The sequence below is a fragment of the Carcharodon carcharias genome, chromosome 17, assembly GCF_017639515.1.
Source record: "Carcharodon carcharias isolate sCarCar2 chromosome 17, sCarCar2.pri, whole genome shotgun sequence".
NCBI classification, from domain to species: domain Eukaryota; kingdom Metazoa; phylum Chordata; class Chondrichthyes; order Lamniformes; family Lamnidae; genus Carcharodon; species Carcharodon carcharias.
In genome coordinates, this window is record NC_054483.1 from 69,326,887 (window position 1) to 69,354,005 (window position 27,119).

Here is a 27,119-nt window from a genome sequence, read left to right on the forward strand (position 1 = left end):
AACCTTTCTGTGTATAAAAGTATTAGGACCTGAATTGAATCAAAAGGCAAAGGAGCAAAGACATTTCAGCACAAAAGGTTAGACTATCATGTCTGCACAATTATCACTCCATATCAAAATTATTCACCCCGTTCCTCCTCCACACCCTTTACATTAAGTATTTGTATTTTTAATTTATTTACCAAATTGCTTCAAAGCGTGATTAACTTAGCTTCAAAAGACACTTGTTATACTATATTCCATTTACTAATAACATTTTCCAAGAATAAATTCTTCCTCTTTATGCTTCATAATGCTGATAATGGAAGTAATATTCAACTATATGTCTTCTTAAAAAAAGCTGAATTCTTCTATTCAATTTCCCCCTTGTCTTTCTTTACTCCACTGAACAGCTCCAGCTTTTATACTTTTTTTAATTCATCAGTTATTTCTTGGTCGGACAGGACTTGAATGTTACTGAAAAGAGAGACATATTGCCAAAACTTTTCATCTTGTACTCATCAGCACAAACACAAGAATGCACACCACCTGAACCGGCCTGTAATTGCAAAACCCAAAACAAAATGTCTACTGTTAGATGTGATTCCACAATTAAGCAGCGCTTGCTGAGCAATCTCCAGTACGCTAATAGACACACTAACAACAAATCTAAGATAATTAGTTGAGCTCATTTATGCTTGTTAGAAGAGTCATACATTCATTCACAGGGACCTGTTCTCTGCAAACAAAAAGAATATGTTCAAACCTTGCACATTTGTTTGGAATTATCAGGTGCTTGGGGAGCCTATAGTTTCCTGTTGCTTTCTCCATGGCAATTCATCAGCCAGAGTTGACTAGCCAACCAATCAGCCCTCTTTTCTCCTGTAGTATAAGTTGTAGTGATCATCTGAAATTTGGTATTCGTGTTTGCCCTGATGAGTGCAAGATGAAAAGTTTCGGCAACATGTCTTTCTTTTCAATAAAATTAGAGTTATCTCTTATCAACCCCACTATCAGCCTAGTGAATTGGTTTTGTATTTTATTCATGGTTCCAACAGACTTTCTATTAGAAAATGGTCAAAAGTGCACGAGGTGCTGTGGTTATGACCGAGCCAGATTGTTGTCAATGGCAAATCCATTGATGTACCCATCCATAAACCCAGAATCTTGCTTGCCCTTCCTATAAGGTTCAACTTGCAAACATGCTTTAAACATTATAGGCAGAATTTAGCCCCTGGCTGGCGGGCGGGCCCCACCGGTTCGGTGGTGGGCGGGCAGCCGAACCCCGCCACCGAAATGGAGCCCACTGCCAATTTGAGTGGGCAGGCCAATTAAGGCCCGCCCAGCGGCCTGCCCGACAGGAAGCGCTATGCACTTCTTGTCCGGAGTTTGGAGAGAATCCCCATCTGTCAAAGTGAGCTCTTTCGTGCTTCCTGAGGCAAAGTCCTGTCTCAGGGAGTTTAGTGAAAGGTAAGTAAACTGTAAAAATAGAGAAATATTAAAATTATTAACATGTCCCCCTCATGTGACAATGTCACACAAGATGGGACATGTTAATAACAAACAAATTTATTAAATTTTTAAAAAACGTATGTGAAACTTAATCCAGCCAGTGGATGAAGTTTCATTAATAATCTGCAGCCTGCTGGGGCTCCTGGCCTGCCCATCAGCCTTAAGGTTGGCCAGACAGGGTGTTTAATAATGTTAATCAGCCTGTCAATGGCCTTAATTGGCCATTGACAGGTCGGTGGGCGGACAGCTGATTTCGCTGTCCGCCCGCCTTCGTGAATATTTAAAGGTACTGGGATGACGTCGGGGGTTCCTCGTCATTATCCCCTCGGCGAGCGGGCCCCGCCCCCAAATCGCCAAGGGGGAAATCCTGGCCTATGTTCCTTCATTCCACTAAGATTTGTTCGTTCTCCCGCAGGCCCACCCCAACCAACATCTACACTGCTGTATTTGCCACATATCTCTGTACTCCCTATCGCTGTTTCCCTGAAATCTCTAACATCCTTCCTCACAGCTTGCCAGTTTGATACCATCAGCCAGCATTGATGTCATTCCTTCTATGCATGTCTGAATTGTCATTCCTTCTATGCATGTCTGAATTATCTATGTATAAAAAGCACAGAGCGTCCAACACAGATTTCTAAGGCCATGCCTTAGAAGAGTCAGATGTAACCTACCAATGTAGATAAAATTAATTTTGTCCTAATTTTAGCTTTACATCCTTCAAGCATTATTCTACCTCACCTTTAATCCACTGCTCATATTATGGGGCTTAATTTTCAGAACGTCTTTTGTGACTTCACTATCAAATTGTTTTGAAAATCAAAATATGTAACATTTGCTGAATTCAATTTCCTTCAAGGGCTAGCGCAGGCTAGAATCGCCTGCCATGTATAAATCTGTGTAACTGTTTCTTATTAACATTCATATTTAAATGGGACATTTTTGAGGCAAATATTAAATTGACTCTCGTTATTTACTCAGGTGCAATTGACCTAATAAGCAGGCTTTTGGACTCTCCACAGTGGGCATGAGCTAATAATATAATCCAATGCTCAGGCATCAAATCTTGCCACTTAGTGGGACAACATGAAATGATTGATACATCCCATAAAATGATCCAGGAAAGAGGATAATACTACCATCTCAAATTTCACCACAAAAGCTCCTCAATAATTCGTTCCCATTCCTCTCTTAGCAGCTGTAACAAACAGATATCTCAAAACAGTCAATTAATATATAATGCTCTGGCTTTCCTTCCCTCATATATGGAATGGAACTTACAATGTTAGAGTTGTATCATAAAACTTTCTCTTACTTGTTGCTGCATGATGGCCCTTTAATCTTTAACTGTTATCCAATTGATTGTTGCCGCTAACTCTAAAAAAAAAATACTGAATTGCTGTTTTTGAAGTGTGGAGCATTGTCTAAGATAGCAATGAACTTTAAATTTAGCTGAAAGGCACAGTTCTGAAGAATGGAGAGGGACTTGGGGGCTCTTGTGCACAGATCTTGAAGGTCAGAGGACATTTTGAGAGAGAGAGTAGTTAGCAAGCACATAGGATCTTGGGCTTCATAGATAGAGGTATTGAGTACAAAAGCAGGAAAATTCTGCTGAAATTTTACAAAGCTGTAGTTAGGCCAAAACTAGAGAATTACATCCAGTTCTGATCACCAGACTTCAGAAAAGATGTGAGGGTCCTTGAGAGGTGCAGAGGAGATTTACTAGAATGGGAACAGGCATGAGAAATTTTAGCTACAAAGTTAGGTTGGAGAAGTTGGGCATTTCTCCTTGCAACAAAGGTGATTTCATAGACATGTGCAAGCAATATTATGACGTTTGATAGAGATGTAGAAGATTAGGCAAAAAAAGTGCTCGGCTAGCCAGCTACACCCACATCCTGTGAAAGAATTTCAAAAAATGGTAACAACTTGAAACTTGCTGCCACGAGTCGGGTGGAAACGGAGACTTAAAACAATTTCAAAAGGAAACTCAATAGGCATTTGAGGGAAATAAACTTGCAGGTCCATGGGGATAAAATGAAGGAATGGAATTGACTAGATTCCTCTATAGAGCCAGCTGGACTCAATGGGCTGAATCACCTCCTTCTTTGCCATAATGATTCTATGACATTAGGTTCGGCTTCTATATGCACTGGTTTTGCAGAAATTGGATGAAAGTCAATTTAGACTTTCTCATTGTTATTAGGCAAGCAAAACTTATTTTAGTTCATTGAGTGTAAATGTTCATGTTCTGATATCGATACTGTAATTTCTGCAATTTTACATATGAAATGACTGAGCGAATCAAATACCTCTGTAATGAGATGTAGAAGATTAGGCAAAAAAAGTGCTCGGCTAGCCAGCAACACCCACATCCTGTGTAAGAATTTCAAAAAATGGTAACAACTTGAATAACTGGCTAGTTGAGCACTTTTTTTGCCTAATCTTCTACATTTCATTACAGAGGTATTTAACTCGCTCAGTCATTTCATATGTAAATTTGCAGAAATTACAGTATCAATATCAGAACATGAACATTTACACTCAATGAACTAAAATAAGTTTTGCTTGCCTAATAAAAGCGTTAACAGCACCTAGAGTATTATTTAAAATGGATTTAGTTGTTCTTATAATTTCAACTGTGTATTTTTAATAATTCTTTGCTAACATAAAGCTAATGCCTACCTGGGCACCGAATGAAAGCCCATTCATTGCTTTTGTCTTTTGGACAAAGATCCATATCAAGTGTCATTTCTCGGATATTCTGCCCAGCAGATTTCATTGGTCCTCTTGAAGAGCCTTCTATGCATTGTCCCTTTCCTGTATTAGTGGGCTCATTGCACCAACCACAACCAGGGTGTTCCAAACACTGTGCACATGTACGAAGTCCGGAACAATTTTGAGCTTTGGAGGAGGAAAAATACAGGGAGAAATTATTAAATCTGAATTTAAATCAAAAATTCACAGGCATAGCATTCAGACTTAGTTAAACAGAAATTCTCACAAATACCAAGTTCAAATTAATTTTTCCAACAGATACAACATTTTGTCAACTCAGCAGAGAGTGAAGTGTAAAGTGAAATGGTTACACAATAAACGTTTAGCAAATTATTAGACATTTTGTGCAATTTTCATAAATCCATTTTTTTTTACTCCCTTATCTCAGGGTACTCCTTTCCATTATCATTCCACAATAAATCTCTTCATTTTCAATGCAGTCAGGAGATCTTTCAGGCATTAATAATGTACAGGCAATCCTACAGTTAAATTTCTCATTAAATGCACCCTTAAGAATAGAAAATCCAATTGTACTTCCTCCAGTATAGCTTTGGTGTCAGCACTTATTTTCATACTGTACATCACACAAACAGTTACATTTTAGAAAGCCAGCTTTAATAAATCACCAAAAACCATTAACTTTCAATTTGTGATGAAATACATATGGAACATTAACAAATAATGTTAAACCAACCTGTGCAACAAAACAAAAACAATAAAATTTAGAACCACGAAAGAAAAGGATGGTTAATTTGGAGCTAAGTGCAGATTTTCAAAGTAATTGCATCAGATATCAGTGTCCATCAATTGTAAAGAACAAAGTAATCGAAGGAGCTAAAAGTGAAAGAGTAGATAAATTCAAATAATACATATACGCTATTAGCCAACACTGTTATGAAGTGCATGGTCTTCTAGTTACAGGAAATTGGCATTGCAACTGATAGTCTGCACTCAGATAAAATTAAGTGTATTTAAGCAACAGTAAATGAACTGTTCTCAGCTTCTGATCTGCTTTGCCAGATTCAACAAGTAGTTATCTATTCAAGGTGCTCATGTCACTGAGTTAATATGGCTTTTTATTACGTCATGCTCTATTTGAATTACTGACATTAATTAACTAATTGGATGTTTCAGTGTTCAAAACTTGTTTGGATGATTATATCTTTTAAAGTATTATTAATCTAACACAACGTTACTGTATTACCATGTACCACAAATGCTTAAGGGCACCAACATCTTTACAAAGCGAGGTATTAGTTTTTCTTTGTCGTTAAAAATGGCCCAGAATTTGTTGGAGTGGAGTATCTCACAACGAGCACTGAGTCGGCTTTTTACTCCTCATGCTTCAGCTCCAATTAATTTTGTTCTGCAAATTGCTGGAAGTACAATTTAATGAAAGTGCAAAGCCAACAGAACCTTGGTGAGCAACAGAACAACAACCTATCTTTTTAACCAATTAAATGTAAAGATTTGAATGGTTAGAAAGCTCAGGGAGCAACGTGGAATCTAATTAAACAAGATTTTAAAAATATCAATGAATTACATGTAGGAAAATGTTTGATTCTAAAGTTTATACCAAAGTAACATGGCACATAAATATATTAATAATAGTCTCCTGCCCATGGGTCAAAAGTTTTTTAATTCATGAAAGTGAAGAACCGAAGACAGCTCCCAGCCAGCAGACAAAAACTAAATTTATTCTAGCAATTTGCAACAAATCAAATTTAATGATCCTCCTCTCTTCTGGTCAGTAACATTTCTTGCTTTGCTAGCCACTTACTTACCCACACCTCGTTAATCAGCAGCATTTACTTCCAGTAAAGCACTTCCTGATCTGTGTTCTCTTTGATTACTTTCAGCTCTACCTTTTAGTTGTATTCCCTAATGCATTTTATTTTCTCTGTGAGGGATTTGTTTACTTTTATAATTTCCTCAGTTTAACTTTCATCTTGGTTGCATACTTTATGTGGTATGTGCAGATTTATTATTAATTACCAACTAGTTTCATACTGCAAGGCTATTGGAAACATCAATTATCTATTAATAGGGTCCTTACTTTGCATCACTTCCTTGAAACTCATGGGGAGGCTGACAGCTAACTCCATTCTTGGCAAGGCTAACGGCAGGGCAGCATAAATCGTCCAGTAAGTTATGGCGATTCTCAACTCACAGCCCATCTCTTCATCACCATGTTTTTTTGAATGTTTTTAAAATGACATGCACTATATACTTGCCATTACTTTTGTAGCAAATTCAGGGCCAATATGGGATTTTTTTCTCCACAAGACTCTCTTTTCCTTAACAATTTACAAAGCAGAAGGGAAGTAGTCAGAGTGTATTCAAATGAACATGCAACATTTTCTACTCAGCGAGTAAATGGACTCGAAAAGTCTCCATTCCCAAAAACAATTACGTCTTGTTACAACAGATTTAGTGCTAAAAATATCTAAAACATCTCAACATTTAAATAGATTACTTTTATGGAACCAAGTTTCTCAACAACCCAGCCTCTTCCAATTAATTTTATATAAAACTGAAAGTCTCAGCAACTCTGAGATCACAAATTAGATCAAATATATTTGGATTTTTAAAAGCTCTCAAACAATGCCTAAGATAGCTATGCAATGAATACTTGCAACTTTTTTCTAAATTGTAATTGCACAATATACTATATGGACTGACTATTTTTCTAACTCTTACAAGGTTAATTGTCACTTTAGAACTGTCACAATGAAAATCATTTTAGGCTTGAGGGAAAAACAGGAAATCTAAAAGATTAGAAATCTACAACGCAAGGCCATTGCTATGTCACATCACTGTGTCGACACGTCAGCAATGTTCCCTGTCACTACAGGACTTATTACAAAAGATCTGTCTTTTGATGAAAAAAATAGGTTTTCAACATTAATCTTTTCAAAATATGCTTTAAATGGAAAATTTTTGAAAGTCACTCACTCTTCACAAAGAGTGAACATGCTGCTTGCCACAATGGCTTATTTAACAACCTGTCTGAGTTAAATTTAAATTAAGTGTTCCAACAAAGGCCACCTAGTTGTCATCAAATTTGGCTTTCTACCAGTTCATTCATTATTGTTTTAATTTTTAATCAATAGCCTCACTGCACTTGTTTACTAATTTCTTATAGGTAGTACATAAAATCACATGTTAACAGACAAGGCCAGGACTGAACTGAAACTCTTGTAGCCTTTCCCTTACTGTCTGTAATCAGTGTGATTTTTGGAGAGGAAGATGTGCGCGTTTCGTAGCCACCCAGAATGTGGGGTCAATTTATATAACATGAGCAAGTTTTTGTGGGTTTAAATTATGATTATTTATTCAGGCATTCACTCAGAAAGTCTAAAAACCTTCTGCATACACACACACACATTCTCTCTCTCGAGAAAAAAATACATTGAGGGAGAATAGAAGTTGTAAACGGAAGAATAGTTCACAGTTTATGTGTCTGGCTTGTTGCAGGGAAACAGACATTGCAGGCCTGATAAAGAGAGGAGTTTTCTCCACCCTTGAATTGTAGTTTAGATGAGTTCAAATAGTTGATATCAGATATGAGGATTGTTGCAGGATTCTCTCAAAGAGAGGAACGTTCAGCAGGTCACAAAGCTAGGCACTTGAAGTTTTCATATCAGGAGGTTCAATTTCTTTTCAGGTAAACTTGGCTTTAGGCATCAGGCTGGGAGGCTTTTTAAGATATAGCAGCCTCCAGGTTCTGAAAGGCAAACATGACACAGCCTTTTCCCGCAGCTGATGTTTCTTGCAGTGCTCTTTGACACTGCCCAGGTCTTTCTAGGTCTTCGGATAATAAAAGATTATGGTGTCAGAAGCCAGTTTTCGGTCACAAGATTAACTGTTATTGTCTCCCAGAATGGCTTAAAGCTGAAAGCCAGTACTATATAATGGAGATAGATGGAAGTTTATCACACCCACTTGTGGATAACATAAGTTCTCCTTTTGTTGAATTGTAAACTTGGAGACATGGGGCAGAATTTTCCGTTTGTTGGGCGGGCGGGCCTGACCCAATTGGAGGGCGCGGAGCAAATCGCCGCCAGCGATTGGGGCTGCACCACCATTTTACGTGGGTGGGCCAATTAAGGCCCGCCCAGCATGACGTCCTCCGGGAAGCGCTCTGTGCTCCCTGTGCAGGCTGGGAGGAATCCCTAAAATCGAGAATGCGCTCTTTCATGCATGCGCACAAAAGAGCGCACTCATCTCCCTAAGGCTAAGTGCAGCCTCGGGGAGATCGCCTCGACTTTTAAAAATATTAAAAATAGAGAAAAGAAAAATCCCTTACATATCCCCTCATTTGACAATGTCACATGAGTTGAAACATGTTCATAATTTACAGAACAACTTTATAACAATTTTTAAAACACTACATGAAACCTCATCCCACCGCTGGATGACATTTCATGATTTTTCTAGTTGCCGCCGGGGCTCCTGGCCGACCTGGCAACCTTAAGGTTGAACGGGCAGGTCCTTTAATTGGTTAATTGATTGTGTCAATGGCCTCTAGTGGCTATTGACAGGTCGGCGGGCCCATAGCTGATTTTGCTGCGTCCCCACCTTCCTGAAAATTTAAATGGGGCAGGGTGACGTCAGGGGTTCTGCCCGACGTCATCCCTTGTCATTTTACGCATCGGGGAGCAGGCCTTGCCCCCCGCTCGCCGAGGGCAAATTTCTGCCCAAGGAGTCTAGAATGCCATTGATTGAGTTTGGAGTAAAGGATGAACAATGGCAGACATGAATTCCACAGTGGGGTGCTGTTAAGTCCACTCAAGGCAGGGTATCCCACCCAGGGTGATTCAATTAAGAACTTTCTGAAAGCTTGATGTAGTCTGTGTTGACCCTAGTCATCTGACCCTTGGCAGCCATTTTAGCCACCTGTTTAGTGTCCAATTTAAAAATGAAAAAAACAGAAGCTTCCATATGAACACAGTCCATGTTTAAAGTGGTGACTAGGACATGCCTTCACTCAACGTATCAGACATTAGATATGATTATCAAGTCAATCTTTGAAAAAAAAATTAGGTGTGATTATCACCTAAGCTTTGAACAAAAAATTAATTCAAAGTAAAGGAAAATTACAATTATAATACAACAGAAAAATAAGGCACTAGATAGTAATCTATGGCCCCACACATATTTTTCACCATGTGGTATCGGTTCTGTGTTTTCTAATACTCTCCAGGAACTCTGCCTTCACTCTATGGGCAGAATTTAAAGTTTGTGAAGGGGGTCTCACCCACCAGCTGGAAGTTAGCAAGAGCCCAATGTCACTCCCTTTGAGGAAGTCCCACCAAATTAAGTGCCAATCTGGCAGTTAACTGGGCAGCAGCAAGTCTTCCCAAGATCAAGGATCCTAGGGGATAGAAGTCCCATCCATCAAGAGCTGCCGGCGAATCAGAGGCCAGCAGCTCTTCATTGATCAACAGCGCCACCAGAGAGGCAGTGGTTGCTGCCGGTAATGCGCTCACCCAAAGCCCATGATCACTGAGGGACCCAGGCACAGGTAAGTGTTGGCGGGAGGAGGGGGGTTGCAGGGGGTGCTGGGTTGGGGGAGGGGCTCTAAGGGTGCCCCTTTCCCAATGACAGGTCCCTCGATTAGGCACCAAGTACCTTTGAACTGGAGACCTTCGCTGGGAAACAACTAGCAACTTTTGACAGTTTGTTTCCAGGCTACCTGGATGGCATCCCCTGCCTGCTGCTGGATGAATACCTGTGACATGAGGCCCTTAAGTGGACATTAATTCCCCCATGGACTTAATTGGGACAGAGGTGGAAAGGCAGCAGGGTCCTTACCCACCTGATTAAATGACCCTTATCACCAAACTCACCACAGGGAAGGGCATTAAATTCCATCCTATATTTCCCAATCTCTATTTATAAAGTAGCATTACTTTCACAGTTAAATGTTTCAAGTCCTCGTTTGGCTCTTCTTCAGAGCTAAAGAGAAGTAAAATGTAATGAAATTTATACTGTTTAAGGGGGACGGGGTGGAGCAGGTGAAGCTAGATAGAAGGCCGGTGATAGGTGAAAGCAAAAGAGAGATTGTCAGAGATGTCATGGACAAAAGGACAAAGGGATGTTAATGATAGTGGTACTGACTAAAGGAGATGCTTTTGGTGGCATTAAGGTCAGAAAGCAGAATGTGATAATAGCAGGTCAAGGGTAAGCACTCTGGAAAGAACAGTATGAAAAAGTGACAGATGGCCCCCGTGGGGGTGGGGTGGGGGGAGGGGACGGTGGTGGGAAAAATGATTGAAAATAGGATAAAAGGGGGATAAAACAATAAATAAAAATTAAAACAAATAAAAATTAAAATAAGTAGGTAAAAATAAGAATTAAAAATGAAAAAAATTAAAATTAAAAAATGAAGATGAATATTGAAAAAGGGGGGGGTAAAAAAGGGGTAAGGATAGAGGAGAGAGTTCATGGTCTGAAGTTGTTGAACTCAATGTTAAGTCTGGAAGGCTATAATGTGCCTAATTGGAAGATGAGGTGCTGTTTCTCCAGTTTGCGTTGGGCTTCACTGGAACATTGCAGCAGGCTAAGGACGGACATGTGAACATGTCAGCAGGATGGGGTGTTGAAATGGCAAGTGACAGGAAGGTCTTGGTAATGATTGCAGGCAGGCTGAAGGTGTTCCATAAAGCGGTCACCTAATCTGCGTTTGGTCTCTCCAATGTAGAGGAGACTACATTGGGAGCAGCGAATGCAGAAGACCAAAATGAAGGAAGTGAAAGTGAAGTGCTTCTTCACCTGAAAGGAGTGTTTGGGCCCTTGGACGGTGAGGAGGGAGGAGGTAATGGGGCAGGTGTTGCACCTTCTGCGATTGCATGGGAATGTGCCTTGGGAGGGGGACGAGGTGTTACAGGTGATGGAGGAGTGGACCAGGGTGTCCCGAAGGGAATGGTCCCTATGGGATGCCGACAGGCAGGGGTGAGGGAAGATGTATTTGGTGGTGGCATTATGCTGGAGTTGGTGGAAGTGGTGAAGGATGATCCTTTGAATGCGGAGACTGGTGGGGTGAAAAGTGAGGAAATTGGGGACCCTATCATGGTTCTGAGAGCGAGAGAAAGGTGTGAGGGCAGAGGCGCGGGAGATGGGTCGGACACAGTTAAGGGCCCCATTAACCACAGTGGGTGGGAAACCTCAGTTAAGGAAGAAGGAAGACATTCAGAAGCACCGTTTTGGAAAATGGCATCATTAGAACTGATGCAACAGAGGCGAAGGAACTGAGAGAATGGGATGGAGTCCTTACAGGAAGCAAGGTCTGAGGAGCTGTAGTTGAGGTAGCTGTGGGAGTTGGTGGGCTTGTAGTGAATATCCTCACCCCTTTTTTATCACCTTTTTTCAATATTCATCTTCATTTTTAAATTTTTTAATTCTTATTTTTCATCCACTTATTTTTATTTATTTTCATTTTTATTCATTTTCATCTTTATTCATTGTTTTATCCCCACTTTTTATCCCATTTTTAATCTTTTTTTCGCACCATCCCATCCCCACAAGGGTCTCTTGTTCATGCTGTTCTTTCCAGAGTGCTTACCCTTGAACTGCAATTATCACATTCTGCTTTCTGACCTTAATGCCACCATCAGCACCTCCTTTAGCCAATAACACTATCATTAACACCCTGTTGTCCTTTTGTCCATGATATCTCTAGTAATCTCTCCTTTGCCTCCATCTTTCACTTACCTTCTATATCCAGCTTCACCTGCTCCACTCCCCTTAAACAGTATAAATTTAATCACATTTTACTTCTCTTTAGCTCTGAAGAAGTTATATGGACTTGAATCGTTAACTCTGTTTTTTTCTCTCTCCACAGATGCTGTTAGACCTAAGGTTTTCCAGCATTTTCTGCTTTTGTTTCAGATTTTCAGCATCTGCAGTATTTTGCTTTTAGAATTATTTTCATATTGTGATAACCTATTTAATTTAAAGCCATGCTTATGACTCAAATTTTCCTTCACTAATTTAGTCAATTTTTCTGATGTACCTCTATTAAAACCCTCCAGAAAAGGGAGCTAAAATGTACTAACTTAGAATGATTCTGTGGGAACAGGAATAATACATCTGATGAAAGATTAACTGGACAAATATGTAGTGGCTTCATGGCAGGAAGGCATACAGGAGTCTACATTTGGTGAATGGGAGGCCAAAGGTAGAGAGTTAGGACTGGATGGGATGTGGGGTCTTTAAATACTCAGTAGGGGAGGGGTCTAGGATATTCAGAGGAGTCTGGAAAACAAGAAAATTAGGGAGGTGGCTAAGGACAGCAATAACTGGAAGAGGAGAACACTGATGGTTTGGTGGACCAATACGAAAATTGAAAAATGCTCAGTTACACAAAAGAAGCAAATCCAGAAGTATAACATAGTTCTGGGCCTAGCTGCTTTGATGTCAAGGGCAGCTACATTATTTATGCCTTATTAGCATTCAGCTCCTCGCTGAAAGTCCAAGTAGTTAAAGCCATGAAAAGGTTGAGGTCTTATAACCAGAGGCGAGTAGAAGAGTGTATCTATATAAAACATTGCTTAGGCCACGGTTAGGGGACTGTGTTCAGTTATGGATGTTCCTTTATGGGAAGAACATTAAAGCCAAAGAAAGTGTAAAGCTCACATTCAACAGCATTGTGTCAGGGATGAAAAATTGCAGTTATGAGATATGTCTTGAGAAATTGTGACTACTTACCCTGAAGCAAAGACGGTTAAAAAGAAAGTTCATAAGAGCTTTTAATAGCATAACTATGGACTATTTCCTCTGATTGGGCTGTTAGCGACTGGGTCAATTTAAAATGATCATAAAACGAGAAGAAAACTTCTGTTCATTACAAACAAACGTTTATCAGAAGATGGAATGTATTGCCACTGGGGGTGATTGAGACAGAGATAATTATATTTTTAAAGAAAAAAATTGGCATATTTGAAGTGGAGGATGAGATACAACTATAGGGAAAAAGCAGGACAGTGGGGCTGGTTTTGTCTTGCCCCAACAAGTGTTGGCACAGACACAGTTAGAATAATGATCTTCTTCCTGTAAAATTCCAGGATTCCACACTTAACATTGTGATTGCATTCCTGAAAAGTGTATCTTTAAGCGAAACAACATTAAGCAAATCAGGTTTTCCCAATTCCATGAGTTCTTTTGGGAACTAGAGAAAAAAAAAATCAGGAAAAAAGTTGAAATACTGTACATTCCTAAATTAATAGATTCACAAATATACTAACTTTTATATTTATAAATTTATTCCATTTTAAAAGAAATATAAATGTAAATAAACATAAATGAAAGTAGACCCACAAGCCACCTGGTTTGTGTGTGATTGGGCTCCATCTAGCGGCAGAAGATGGTGTCGGTGCTGAGCAGCTGAAGGAGTTCTCGGCGGTGGCAGTGGACTTGCAAGTGGGGAGTGGAGGACACCAGACACTTAAACTCAGAGCCGGGGTAGGGGATCGGAGCAAAGGGAGAGGAGCAGCTGGAACAGTTCCTGGTGACGCACAGGACCCAACAGCACCGGGGAAAATTGGAGAGAGCAATAGTAGTGCCCGTTGGCTGCACCTGGGCTGAAGGACCAGCGAAAACTGTGAAAATTGAGGTTGCCATTTGCAGGCACATTGTGAACATGTGGGATATGCAGGCCACTGAATAGGATCATTCTGGCAAATGACATTACAGCGAACTTCACAACATTAAAAGGATATATGTTTCCCACTTTATCAGTGACGTTATGACAAAATAACATTGACTTTAAGTGAGGAATTACTGTACTTCCATAAGATTTAGGCCAATCCTGATTTTTTTTTTTGCTCTACAATCACAAGGTGGCTTGAAATGCATTATTCACACATGCAGCCTATGTTTTTTTTATAATGTTTGGAAGAAACATAGTCACTGTCAGAAAATCATCCACATGAACATGAGTCAAGACATTAATCCATGTAAGCTTCATTCAGACTTAACATATCCTGCTGGGTAGCACAAAATATTACTAGTATCAAAATTAAATTCTGTTGAATGCTTTGCTGAAAAACAACTTTAAAAGTGATGTTCAGATATCTCTTTATGGTGACCTACAATATCAAGTCAACATAGTAGAATTATTTTGTCAACCGTAGAAATACAGGTGAGTAAATAACAACTTCTGAGTGTGTTCTGTTGTAAACTGCTGGCTGCTGATCCAAATGGTCCCTATATTTATCTTTGATGTTGCTTCAGAAAATAAGCAGATTCAGCATTCAGCCTTTAACACAAGATTTGAAAATTGTCAGAATGGCTTCAATTTTTAAACACGAAAAGCTAGTATAAACACTTATTTTGTGAAACTAAAATCACCCTTGCCATATTTTCCCACTCTTTCCTAAACAGGTTGGCTCTTTGCTGCAGAACAGTTACACAGGCACCAGGCACCCTCCAACACCTCATCGGGTGACCATCTGGGTTTGATCTAGTTCTCTTACACTATTCTGCACACATGTGCTTCCAGCACAGGTTACTGCATAGCTCCTAAGAGTGGCAACCCTGGTAAATTTTATCCTAATTGACAGGATGGAGGCCAATCGTGGATCTCACCATAAGATCATCTACATTAGCTAATTAATGAATAAATTTGCTGAGCAATCGGGAGATGATTTGTGCAGAAGTTTAGAAAAAGAAGTACTTACAAAGGCAGCTCACAGTTTGCCACTCCATGCACTGTCCATATGGGAAAGAAATTACATATGTATTGGAATCCACACAACGCTTAGCACTGCTGCACCACATGCATTCCACATTCTGGCTTGTGCAATTCGAACAAGTTGTTCTGAGAGAGCAAGGAGCCTTGCATGGTCTAGCACTTTGATTTGGACTGACTGCAAAAGAAAATGATGTCTCTGATTTAAAATTATTAAACACTAATTATAGCACTTTTCAGTCAAAATATCAATTGCATGCACATTAATACAGTCTGATCCCTTATCACAAAGGCTTTTTGTAGTTACATAAATGGTTTGAACTTTCTTATGTAATTAATTTATACAGGACCATTTGCACAAACTTAGTGGAAAATTCTAGCACACTGGACCGTAAACATATTTTACAAGTAAGGACTTGCAGAAGAGCTGTTGGGAATCTACTGAGTAACAACTTATATTTTAATCAATGTCTGGTAACCTGTTAACCTGACATTAAATTCAACGATTTGGCAATATAATTGAACAGTTTGAATTGCTATTTTACTACTGAACAGTAGTAAAACTATATGCCTATTTGTAATGGCAAAACAATGTACTCACTGCAGAGCAGTTAGAATGTAGCAGGGCTTCTGCAAATAAAAATGCATTGCCTAGAGAGCCAGCAACAAGAACGTGAGACTTTATTCAATATAGTTCAAAATTGTCAAAGTTTTTAGATAGGAGTACCATGGTCTCTGTTGAACATCTACCCAGCTATGTGGAAAATTGCCCAAGTATGTCCTGTACACAAAAAGCAGGACAAATCCAACCCAACTCATTACCGCCCCATCAGTCTACTCTCCATCATCAGTAAAGTAACAGAAAAGGTCATCAACAGTGCTATCAAGCAGCCCTTTATTAGCAATAACCTGCTCACTGAAGCCCAGTTTGGGTTCTACCAGGGTCACTCAGCTCCTGACCTCATTACAGCCTTGGTTCAAACATAGACAAAAGAGCTGAACTCCCGAGGTGAGGTGAGAGTGACTACCCTTGACGTCAAGGCCGCATTTGACCAAGTGTGGCAGCAAGGAGCCCTAGCAAAACTGGAGTCAATGGGAATCAGGGGAAAACTTTCCACTGCCAGTTATACCTAGCACAAAGGAAGATGGTTGTGGTTGTTGGGGGTCAGTCATCTCAGCTCCAGGACATCGTTGCAGGAGTTCCTCAGGATAGTGTCCTTGGCCCAACCATCTTCAGCTGCTTCATCAATGACCTTCCTTACATCATAAGGTCAGAAGTGGGGATGTTCGCAGATGATTGCACAATGTTCAGCACCATTCGCGACTCCTCAGATAGTGAAGCAGTCCAAGTTCAAATGTAGCAAGACCTGGATAATATCCAGGCTTGGGCTGACAAGAGGCAAGAAACATTCGTGCCACATGAGTGTCAGGCAATGACCATTTCCAATAAGAGAGAATCCAACCATCGGCCCTTGATGTTCATGGCATTACCATCACTGAATACCCCACTATCAACATCCTGGGGGCTTACCATTGACCAGAAACTGAACTGGACTAGCCACATCAATACTGTGGCTACAAGAGCAGGTCAGAGGCTAGGAACCGTGCGACGAGTAACTCACCTCCTAACTCCCCATAGCCTGCCCACCATATACAAGGCACAAGTCAGGAGTATGATGGAATACTCCCGACTAGCCTGGATGAGTGCAGCTCCCACAACACTCAAGAAGCTTGACACCATCCAGGACAAAGCAGCCCACTTGATTGGCACCATATCCACAAACATTTACTCCCTCCACCACTGTCGTAAGGTGGCAGCAGTGTGTACCATCTACAAGATACACAGCAGGAATTCATCAAGGCTCCTGAGACAGCACCTTCCAAACCCATCTAGAAGAACGAGGGCAGCAGATAGATGGGAACACCACCACCTGCAAGTTCCCCTCCAAGTTACTCACCATCCTGACTTGGAAATATATCACCGTTCCTTCACTGTCTCTGGGTCAAAATCCTGGAACTCCCTTCCTAACAGCACTGTGGGTGTACCTAACCACATGAACTGCAGCGGTTCAAGAAGGCATCTCACCACCACCTTCTCATGGGCAAGTAGGGATGGGCAACAAATGCTGGCCCAGCCAGCGAAGCCCACATCCCATGAATGAATTTTAAAAAAACATTAAAACTTATATATGCTTTCCTATGCCTCTGTGATGAATCTGCAATTTGGAAAATTGGAAGGACATTGAATTTTGAACACTCTCTTTCTTGAGCTGTTTTAAAGGTCTACAAGTTCATTTCTGGGCTGTGAACAAGCTTTTTTTCCCCCAAGGAACCACAGGTCAACAGCTAGGTGAATGGTGGGACACTTGATGAGAGAAGAGTTACTTTGTTTATCTGAGTTAAAAAAAAATTGCCATTGCCAGGCTAAAGGCTCTTGTTGATTGTTGAAAACACCTGGCCTGAGGGAAGTGTTCTCTGAACATTTTATTTTGTCAGAGTCAGTAAGTGTGTGCCTTGAGAGCAGGCTGCGAGGGAAGACACTGTGAGAAAGTTAACCCTCAAGTCAGAAAATTTTCATCAGAATAACTCATCTGTTTTCGAAAGTCTGCAAAGCTGTGACAAGTGAGAGTTACCAAGGACAGTGTGTCACCAAAGATCAATCTGAAAGGACTTCCAGATCTACTGTGACCAGAATTCTGTCCGTTCAACAGAAACAAGTTTCGACATTTATCCTTTTAAAAACATTACCTTACTCCAACCTCTACTGAGACCTTGTTTGTCTTCTCTTGTTGTGCATGTGTGTGTGTCTGTTGGATTTTTTTTTAAAAAGGGGAAAATCATTACACTACCAGGTTATAAACTTTAGGTTAACCAGTTTTGCAGCTTGTTTTAAAAAAAGTTTACATTATAATAAATCATTTATTTTGTGTTTATTGAAAGAAGCCTAGTTAAAGTCTTTTTATATGGGGTATAGCAGTAGCAAAGGTAAACAATTGGCCATTTTGGTCAGTGAATTAAACATTTACATCCATTGTTACAACCTGTGGAGAAGTGGGGTTAGAATTAACTGCGCACTCTACCATACCGGTTGTAACACTCAATGTCCAAATTTAAACCAGTTTGACAGAGCAGTAAACCTTTTGTTAATGGGTGTTCCCACAACACGTAGACTGCACTGGTTCAAGAAGGTGGCTCACCACCACCTTGTCAAGAGCAATTAGGGATGGGCGCAGTGATGCCCTCATCCCATGAATAAATATTTTAAAAATGGATGCACGTGTTCCGGCGATGTAACTAAAAGTCTCACAAAATAGCAATTTTCAAGAAAATTAGGACAATTTGAGTGTATGTCCCGCACTGAGGAGGTACAGTGAAATCTGTAAAGTAAGTACACCCAAGAGACTTCCATCAGGGGTCTCCTCTTTTCAGAATGGTTATTGTATGTATAGTAAACTATGTGAACCAAATTTCTGAGGCTGCATCTCCTGCAGTGCTCATCATTTTTAGCCCTCGCCGAGGATTGTGCATAAGTTTGGAACCTTCTCATCAGGGTGCAATTTTAATTCATTTTCTGTTTGTTGGGTTTCCCAGTTTATTGCCAACCTTTTCCACAGTGGGAGGAAGAAAGATCATGAGCATGAAATCTGCTAACTTGGCAGCCTGCGCAGGGCAAGCTGGTTACTGTAGGACTGGGAGATCCCACCCCAAAATGGTGAGGGGGGGAATTAATGACCCCTGACCTCTGTCCAGGAACTTTTCCCTCTGTGCATTGCAGCTGCTAATGTTTAAACTGTTGGAATGGATAGTTAGCTCAACAGCAACTGAGGTACAAATGGAGTGAAATGCTGAGTTGCCTGGTACTGTTCCCAACTTATGTCAAATGAGGTTTTCTTTATCCAGCAACCAGAGCCATGCAACCATTCAATCCCAAAAATAGAGCTGTATCGCTGCCACAACGGATGCTGGGCAAAGAGCTCCCTATTCTACAAAAGATATTTCTTTCACCCATCGCAGCTTTGTTCTGACCTGTGACCACCCCCCCCCAAATGTTTCAAGTTGTAAATGGGCTTGGGGCATTGAAGATTGTCTATAATTTGTAATTGCGAGTGTCCATGGTTTTAGGCGCAGCTTTTATCTGTTACAAAGCAAGATATTTGCAGCTGTCATTAAGCGTCAGTTTTTGATAGTCTCCCTCTGTACAGCTTTATTCTAAAGAAGACATTAAACTGAGGTCCAGTTTCCCAGTTCGGGAGGGATGCAAAAATCTATCACACATTCAAAGTATAGGGCAGTTATGTTCTGGGCAACATTTATTACTCAACCACTAAAAGCAGATTAGCTGGTCATTCTTCTCATTGGTGTTTGTGGCTTCTTGCTGTGCACATACTGACTGTTGCGTTTGTCTACAAAACAACAGTGACTACACTTCAAATATAATTAATTGGCTGTGAAGTATTCTAGGATGCCCTGAGAATATGAAAGATGCTAAATAAATATACATCATTCTCCGATGTAGATTATCCTTGCTGCTCATGGTTAGAATGCTGATTTTTGCGCTTTTTTATTTACAAAATATTAAATAACTATCACATTATCCTGCTAAGATGGAATCAACTCCTTTAAAGCCACAAAATAAAACCATTGGGTAAAAACAGGCTAAAGAGCTTTTTTTTTGTGCAGGAAACTCAATATTAGTTCAGTAGTTTCAGTCTGCAGCTTGGAAGTACCTAACATTTTAAGACTGTGAACGCAGCAAGCTATTACAGACAATTTCTTTCAAGCATGGTTTGAAAAAGGTCTTTAAAATCCAGAAGGCGTGATTGGTAAAGTTATAAGTCACAGGCATCATGATTACTATGTTTAAATATTTAGTGGGTCAGTTTCTCTGCATACTGCATTTCTGTTTCTGAAGCAATTTGCCAAAAAGTCAATCAGTTGCTAGAAATTTGTTTAGAATAAATTTAATTTTGCAGTACCGAATACATGGCACAGGAAATGCATTGCCTGAAGTTTGACAAACAGGAACTGCATATGTATGTACCATTTTTATTACATCAGTAGATATATACTTATACAGTTCAATATTTTGGAGAACTAAAAGACTTGCATTTATACAGCATCTTTCAAAACCTCAGGAGCAAAGCATTTTACAGCTAATGAAACACTTTTGAAAGAGTAGTTGTCATAGTAATGTAGGCAACTTTAATGCTATATTTACTTCACAAATACTCATGCGATTTGATATGTTACTTGTCTCACTTGTCTCTGCAGATCATTGAAAGTCTATGTAAAGAATTTTTTTCATCACGGAATACATATTAGGGGTAGTACACCAGCATAAATATTCCTACCTTTTCCTTAGTCAAAAAAGTCAGTCTCCTTATTATCACATTCTTGGTGCTTCAGAGTTATACTTCACTGTTTTTCCAGAGACTGAAACACTGAAGTTACTCAAAATGTCATTCGATGCCATTGGGAGAGTTAATTGGCTTGAATGCATAACAACATTTTCTCATTCTGGACTATCGTTGCATTTAAAAAGATTCCTCTATCCAAGGTCCTTAGATTAATAGTTTATGGATTTGATTGTTGCATTATTAGTGCAGAAATAAAAAAAAGTACTTCCAGATAGGGCAGTCAACTTATCGATCAGAGCACACACAATGTACACTGCTGCAAAAAGTAATCATTATTCAATATCAATGGATAATTTGACCAGAACACCAAAAAAAAATCCTGTGTTTCAGATATCATTTTTAATGCCAACCATAATTAAATTTAATGATGCGTTTTTTCCCCTATTTTTCTTCTTTATTATTTTCAAATTCTTCCTAAATATAATGCAGCATTATTACTAAACTGGAACATACTTAGGGATGGAATGGTACATTTCTCAAGTGAAAAAAAACAGAAAAAATATTTGAAAATGTTGCAAGGTGCTTTAATTCAAGTGTAAGTCTGCCCTCTAGAGCACAAAATAAAAATTTAAATATCAGTCTAACACACTGTTTGAACTCACATGTTCTCAGGCATATTACAATTTGTCATGATTTTGGTTCATATGAGCACTTTGTGAAGAAGCTTCAAAACAGGTTGCAAGTGGAAATTTGTCACATCATCCAGGTAAGTTTGGATACCGCAAGGGCCACTCAACTTCTGACCTCATTGCAGCCTTAGTCCAAACATGGACAAAGGAACTGAACTCAAGAGGTGAGATGAAGGTGACTGCCCTTATATGAAGGTCATATTTGTCCGAGTGAGGCATCAAAAGCCCCAGTAAAATTGAAAACAATAGTAATCGGGGAAAATTCTCCACTGGTTGGAGTCATACCTAGCACAAAGGAAGATGTTTGTGGCTGTTGGAGGTCAATCATCTCAGTCGCAGGATATCACTGCAGGAGTTCCTCAGGGTAGTGTCCTAGGCCCAACCATCTTCAGCTGTTTCATTAATGAGCTTCCCTTCATAATAAGGTCAAAAGTGGGGATGTTTGCAGATGAGTGCACAATGTTCAGAACCGTTTGTGACTCCATAGAACCATAGAAAAGTTACAGCGCAGAAAGAGGCCATTCAACCCATCGTGTCTCCACTGGCCAAAGAAGAAAAAAATTAAAAAACTAGCTGCCCATTCTAATCCCACTTTCCAGCACCTGGTCCATAACCTTGCAGGTTACAGACTTTAGGTGCAGATCCAGGTACCTTTTAAATGAGTTCAGGGTTTCTGCCTCCACCACCAAACCAGGCAGTGAATTCCAAATACCCACCACCCTCTGGGTGAATAAGTTCTTCGCCATGTCCCCTTTAATCCTTCTACCAATCACCTTAAATCTGTGCCCTCTGGTAAGTGACCTCTCTGCTAGCGGAATCAGGGCATCCCTGTCTACTCTATCTCAGCCCTTCAATCTTGTACACCCCAATAAGGTCAATCCTCAACCTCCTCAGTTCCAAGGAAAACAACCATAGTCTATCCAATCTTTCCTCATAGCTGCAATTTTCAAACCCTGGCAACATTCTTACAAACTTCCTCTGTACTCTCAGTTATGTCCTTCCTATAATGTGGCAATCAGAACTGTGCATAAAATTTCAGCTGTGGCCTAACCAGCATTTTATACAGTCCCATTATTACACCCCTGCTTTTGTATCCTATACCTTGGTCAATAAAGGATAGCATTCCATATACTTTACCATTTTTCCTATCACCTTCAGGGATCTGTGGACATGCACACAACAAGGTGGCTCACTTCCTCTATATTTCCCAATATCCTCCCATTTATTATGTATGTGCTAGCTTTATTTGCCCTCCCCAAATGCATTACCTCTCACTTCTCTGGATTGAATTCCATTTGCCACTTTTCCACCCACTCAACCAAACTGTTGTTGACAACAGCTATCCTTTTCGCCATCAACTACACGGTTAATTTTTGTGTCACCTGCAAATTTCCCAATCATGCCACCCACATTTAAGTCCAAATTATAAATATATATACAGCAAACAGCAAGGGACCCAACACCAAACCCTGAAGAACGCCACTGGAAGCTGTTTTCCATTCGCAAAAACATCCATCAACCATTACCCTTTGTTTCCTGTCACTGAGCCAATTTTTGATCCAATTTGCCACATTCCCCTGGGCCAGGGTTTCCTGGTCGGTGAGCAGGGGGTGGGGCCCGCTCACCGACGTGCAAAATGACACGGGATGATGTCAGGCAGAACTCCCGACGTCACCCCGCTCTATTTAAATTTTCAGGAAAGCAGAGGCTCAGCAGAATTAACTGTGCATCCGCCGACCTGTCAAAGGCCAATTGAGGCCATTGACATAGTCATTTAAGAAATCAATGGACCTGCCCGTCCAACCTTAAGGTTGGTGGGCAGGCCAGGAGTCCTGGCGGGCTTCAGAAAATGCATGAGACCTCATCCATGAGCGGATGAGGTTTCTTGTAGGTTTTTAAAACTGTATTTAAAAGTGATGGACATGTCCCAACTCACATGAGAGGACATGTCAGGGAATTTTTTTTTTTTCTATTTTTCACATTTTTTACTGTAGAGCTGATCTCCCTGAGGGAGCACTTGCCTCAGGGAGATGAGTGCGGTCTTTCATGCGAATGCGCGTATGAGCGCACTCTCAGTTCAGGAAATCCCCCGTCGCCTGCATAGGAAGCGCATAGTGCTTCTGTGCAGATGTCACGCTGGGGGGGGCCTTAATTGGCCCGCACACATAAAATGGCGGCACGCCCCCAATCGGGGGCGCTGATCGGAGGCGCGCCCGCTCTTAAACTTCGCCCCCGACAGAGGGAAAATTCTGCCCCTGTATCCCATGGGCTTTTACTTTTCTGATCAGCCTGCCATGAGGGACCTTGTCAAATACCTTACTAAAATCCATGCTAGCAACATCCATTGCACAACTCTCATCAATCCTCCTTGTTACTTTACCAAAAAATTCGATTAAATTTACCCTAACAAAACCATGCTGACTATCCCTGATTAATCCATTACTTTCTAAGTGACAGTTTATCCTGTCTCAGAATTGATACTAATAATTTGCCCACCACCAAAGTCAGACTACAACTATTTGGCCTATCCCTCACACCCTTTTTAAATAATGATACAACGTTTGCAATCTCCAATCCTCTGGTACCTCGCTTGTATCAGGTGAGGATTGGAAAATGATCCTCAGAGCATCTGCTATTTCTTCCGTGGCTTTCTTCAATACCCTGGGATATAATCCATCCAGGCCTCAGATACTGAACCAGTCCGTGTTAATATGCATCAAGATCTGGACAACATGGGCTGATAAGTAACATTCACACCGTGCAAGTGCCAGGCAATGACCTTCTCCAACAAGAGAGAATCCAACCATCTCCTCCTGACATTCAGAGGCATTACCATCGCTGAATTCCTCCATTATTAACATCCTACAGGTTATATTGGCCAGAAACTGAACTGGACCATATAAATACTGGAGCAACAACAGCAGGTCAGAGGCTAGGAATTCTGCAGAGAGTAAATCATCTCCTAACTCACTAAAGCCTACAAGGCACAAGTGTGATGAAATATGCTCCATCTGCCTGGATGAGTGCAGCACCGAAACAGTCAAAAAGCTTGATATCATGCAAGACAAAGTTGCCCACTTGATTGGCACCCCATCCACCACCTTAAATTCATTCCCTCCAACACTGATATATAGTGGCAGCAGTGTGTACCATCTACAAGATTCACTACATCAACTCACCAAGGTTCCTTCAATAGCACCTTCCAAACCTGCAATCTTTACCACTTAGAAGGGCAAGAACATCAGATGCATGGGAACGCCACCACCTGCAAGTTCGCCCTCAAGTCACACACCATCCTGACTTGGAACTATATGGCCATTTCCTCACCATCGTGGGGTCAAAACTTGGGACTCTCTTCCAAACAGCACTGTGGTATTCCTACAACATGTGGACTGCAGCAGTTCAAGAAGGCAGCTCACCACCATCTTCTCAAGGGCGATTAGGGATAGGCAATAAATACCGGCATAGCCAGCAATGTCCAGATCCCATGAAAGAATTTTTTTTTTAAAAAGTCCAAAGTTTTAATTCATGATTTTCTGATGTAAGAAAATATGAATCTATTACACAGTAAAAGCAACCATGGAATCTTCAAAACTAACCTGAACCCAAATTTAGCAGAATCATCTCAAAATTCTACATGAAAGTACACAAATAACATAGTTTTATCCCAAGTACTTCACAAAAGCAGGACACCGGAGGCCACACGAAATTAAGAACTGATTGGGAGAAGTTTGGGGGGATGGTGGTACTCAAAGGAAGCTCAAAGAGGTATGTTTAGAGAAGGCTTTTGGAAGAGTGATAAAGTAAGCAATGCAGAGAGGGGCTTGCGGAGAATGTCCCAGAGTGGATACTGGAAAAGCTGAGCTCTGTAGCTGAAAGTTGTGTGAAGAAAAACTAGACTCACAAAGGGGCCAGAATCAGGAGAATGGGGCCTTATACAGGAACACAGGACAAAGAATGACATTGTAGGGATAAGGAGAAATGATACATTTGATAGGTTTGTAAATGGAGTCAAGGATTTTGAAATGGATACATAGTTAGAGAAGTAGCTAGTGATAATTAGACAGTGCAAATAGGGTGCAAGTAGAATTTTAGACAAGTTACACTTTTTGTTATTCTTTCACAGGATGTGGGTGTCAACACCATGCCAACATTTATTGCCCTTGAGAAGGTGCTGGTAAGCCACCTTCTTAAACTGCTGCAGGTACACCCTGCTGTTAGGAACAGAGCTCCAGGATTTTGACCCAGCAAGTGTGGGAACGGCGATACAGTTCCAAATCAGGATGGTGCATGGCATGGAGGGGAACTTGCAGGTGTATTCCCATGCATCTGCTGCCCTTGTCCTTCTAAGTAGTAAAGGTCATGGTTTGAAAGGTGGTGTCAAAGGAGCCTTGCTGAGTTGCTGCAGTACATCTTGTAGATGGTATGTCTTGCCACTGTGTGTCAGTGGTGGAGGGGGTGAATGTTTAAGGTGGTGGATGGGTGCCAATCAAGCTGGCTGCTTTGCCATAGATGATGTCAAGCTTATTGAGTGTTGTTGGAGCTGCGCTCATCCAGGCAAGTGGACAGTATTCCATCATATGTCTAACTAAAGTCAGGAAGTGAGTTACTCTCCAGCCTCTGACCTGCTCTTGTAGCCACAGTATTTTTAAGGCTGGTCCAGTTCAGTTTCTGGTCAATTGTAACCCTGAGGATGCCAAAAACAGTAAGCAGCAAGTGATAGACAGGGCTAAGTGATCTCACAACTAATAGATCACATCTAAGCTCTGTAGACCTGCCACATTCAATCATGAACAATGGTGGACAATTAAACAACTAACTAAAGGAGAAGGCTCCACAAATGTCCTCATCCTCAATGATGGGGGATCCCCACACATCAGTGCAAAAGACCAAGGTTGAAGCATTTGCAGCAATGTCCATCCAGAAGTTCCAAGCGGATGACCTGTCTTGGTGGGGTATTCAATGATGATAATGTCATTGAATGTCATAGGGAGGTGGTTAGATTCTCTCTTGTTGGAGATGGTCATTTTCTGGCAGTCATGTGGCGTGAATGTTAATTGGCACTTATCAGCCCAAGCCTGAATGTTGTCCAGGTCTTGTTGCACTTGGACTTGGACTGCTTTAGTATCTGAGGGGTCACAAATGGTGCTGAACATTGTGCAATCATCAGCGAATGTCCCCACTTCTGACCTTATGATGGAAGAAAGGTCATTGCGAAGCAGCTGGAGATGGTTGGGACTAGGACACTACCCTGAGGAACTCCTGCAGTGCTGCTCTGAAACCGAGATGGTTAACCTCCAAAAACCACAACCATCTTCCTCTGAGCTCGGTTTGACTCCAACCAGTAGAGAGTTTTTCCCTCATTCCCACTGACTCGTTTTGCTAGGGCTCCTTGATGCCATGGGCAGTCACTCTCACCTCACAACTTGAGTTCAGCTTTTTTGTCCATGTTTGGACCAAGGCTGTACTGAGGTCAGGAGCTGAGCTGCTGAAACCCAACTGAGCCTCAGTGAGCAGGTTATTGCCACTTCATAGCGCATAGCACAGCGACGACACCTTCAATCACTTTGCTGATGATCAAGGGTAGAATGACGGGCTGGTAACTAACAGTGCTGGAATTGTCCTTTTTGTGGACAGAACATAACTGGGAAATTTTCCACATTGACGGGTAGGTGCCAGTGCTGTGGTTGTACTGGAACAGCTTGGGTAGGCAAGAGGCTAGTTCTGGAGCACATCTTTAGTACTATTACCAGAATGTTGCAGTATCCAGTGCTTTCAGCTGTTCTTGATATCACGTGTAGTGAATCAAATTGGCTGGAAACTGGCATCTGTGAGGAGACCAAGACGGATCATCCACTCGGCACTTCCAGATGGAGATTGCTACAAATGCTTCAACCTTAGTCTTTTGCACTGATGTGTGGGGCTCCCCCATCATTGAGAATGAGGACATATGTGGAGCCTCCTCCTCTAGTTAGTTGTTTAAATGTCCATCATTGTTCACGATTGGATGTGGCAGGTTTGTAGAGCTTAGATCTGATCTGTTAGTTGTGAGATCACTTAGCTCTGTCTATCACTTGCTGCTTACTCTTTTTGGCACGTAAGCAGTCCTTT

General features: G+C 40.9%; 1 protein-coding gene across 1 annotated transcript in view; it reads right to left on the reverse strand.

Moving 5' to 3' along the window:
• Positions 1-27,119, reverse strand: part of atrnl1b (attractin-like 1b) — a 1,080,114-nt gene that overhangs the window by 776,098 nt on the left and 276,897 nt on the right. The window contains exons 17-18 of the mRNA XM_041209279.1: positions 14,952-15,140; positions 4,177-4,395 (exon numbers count right to left, since the gene is read on the reverse strand). Coding sequence (XP_041065213.1) covers positions 4,177-4,395; positions 14,952-15,140 — 408 coding nt within the window. The remainder of the gene's footprint in view (positions 1-4,176; positions 4,396-14,951; positions 15,141-27,119) is intronic.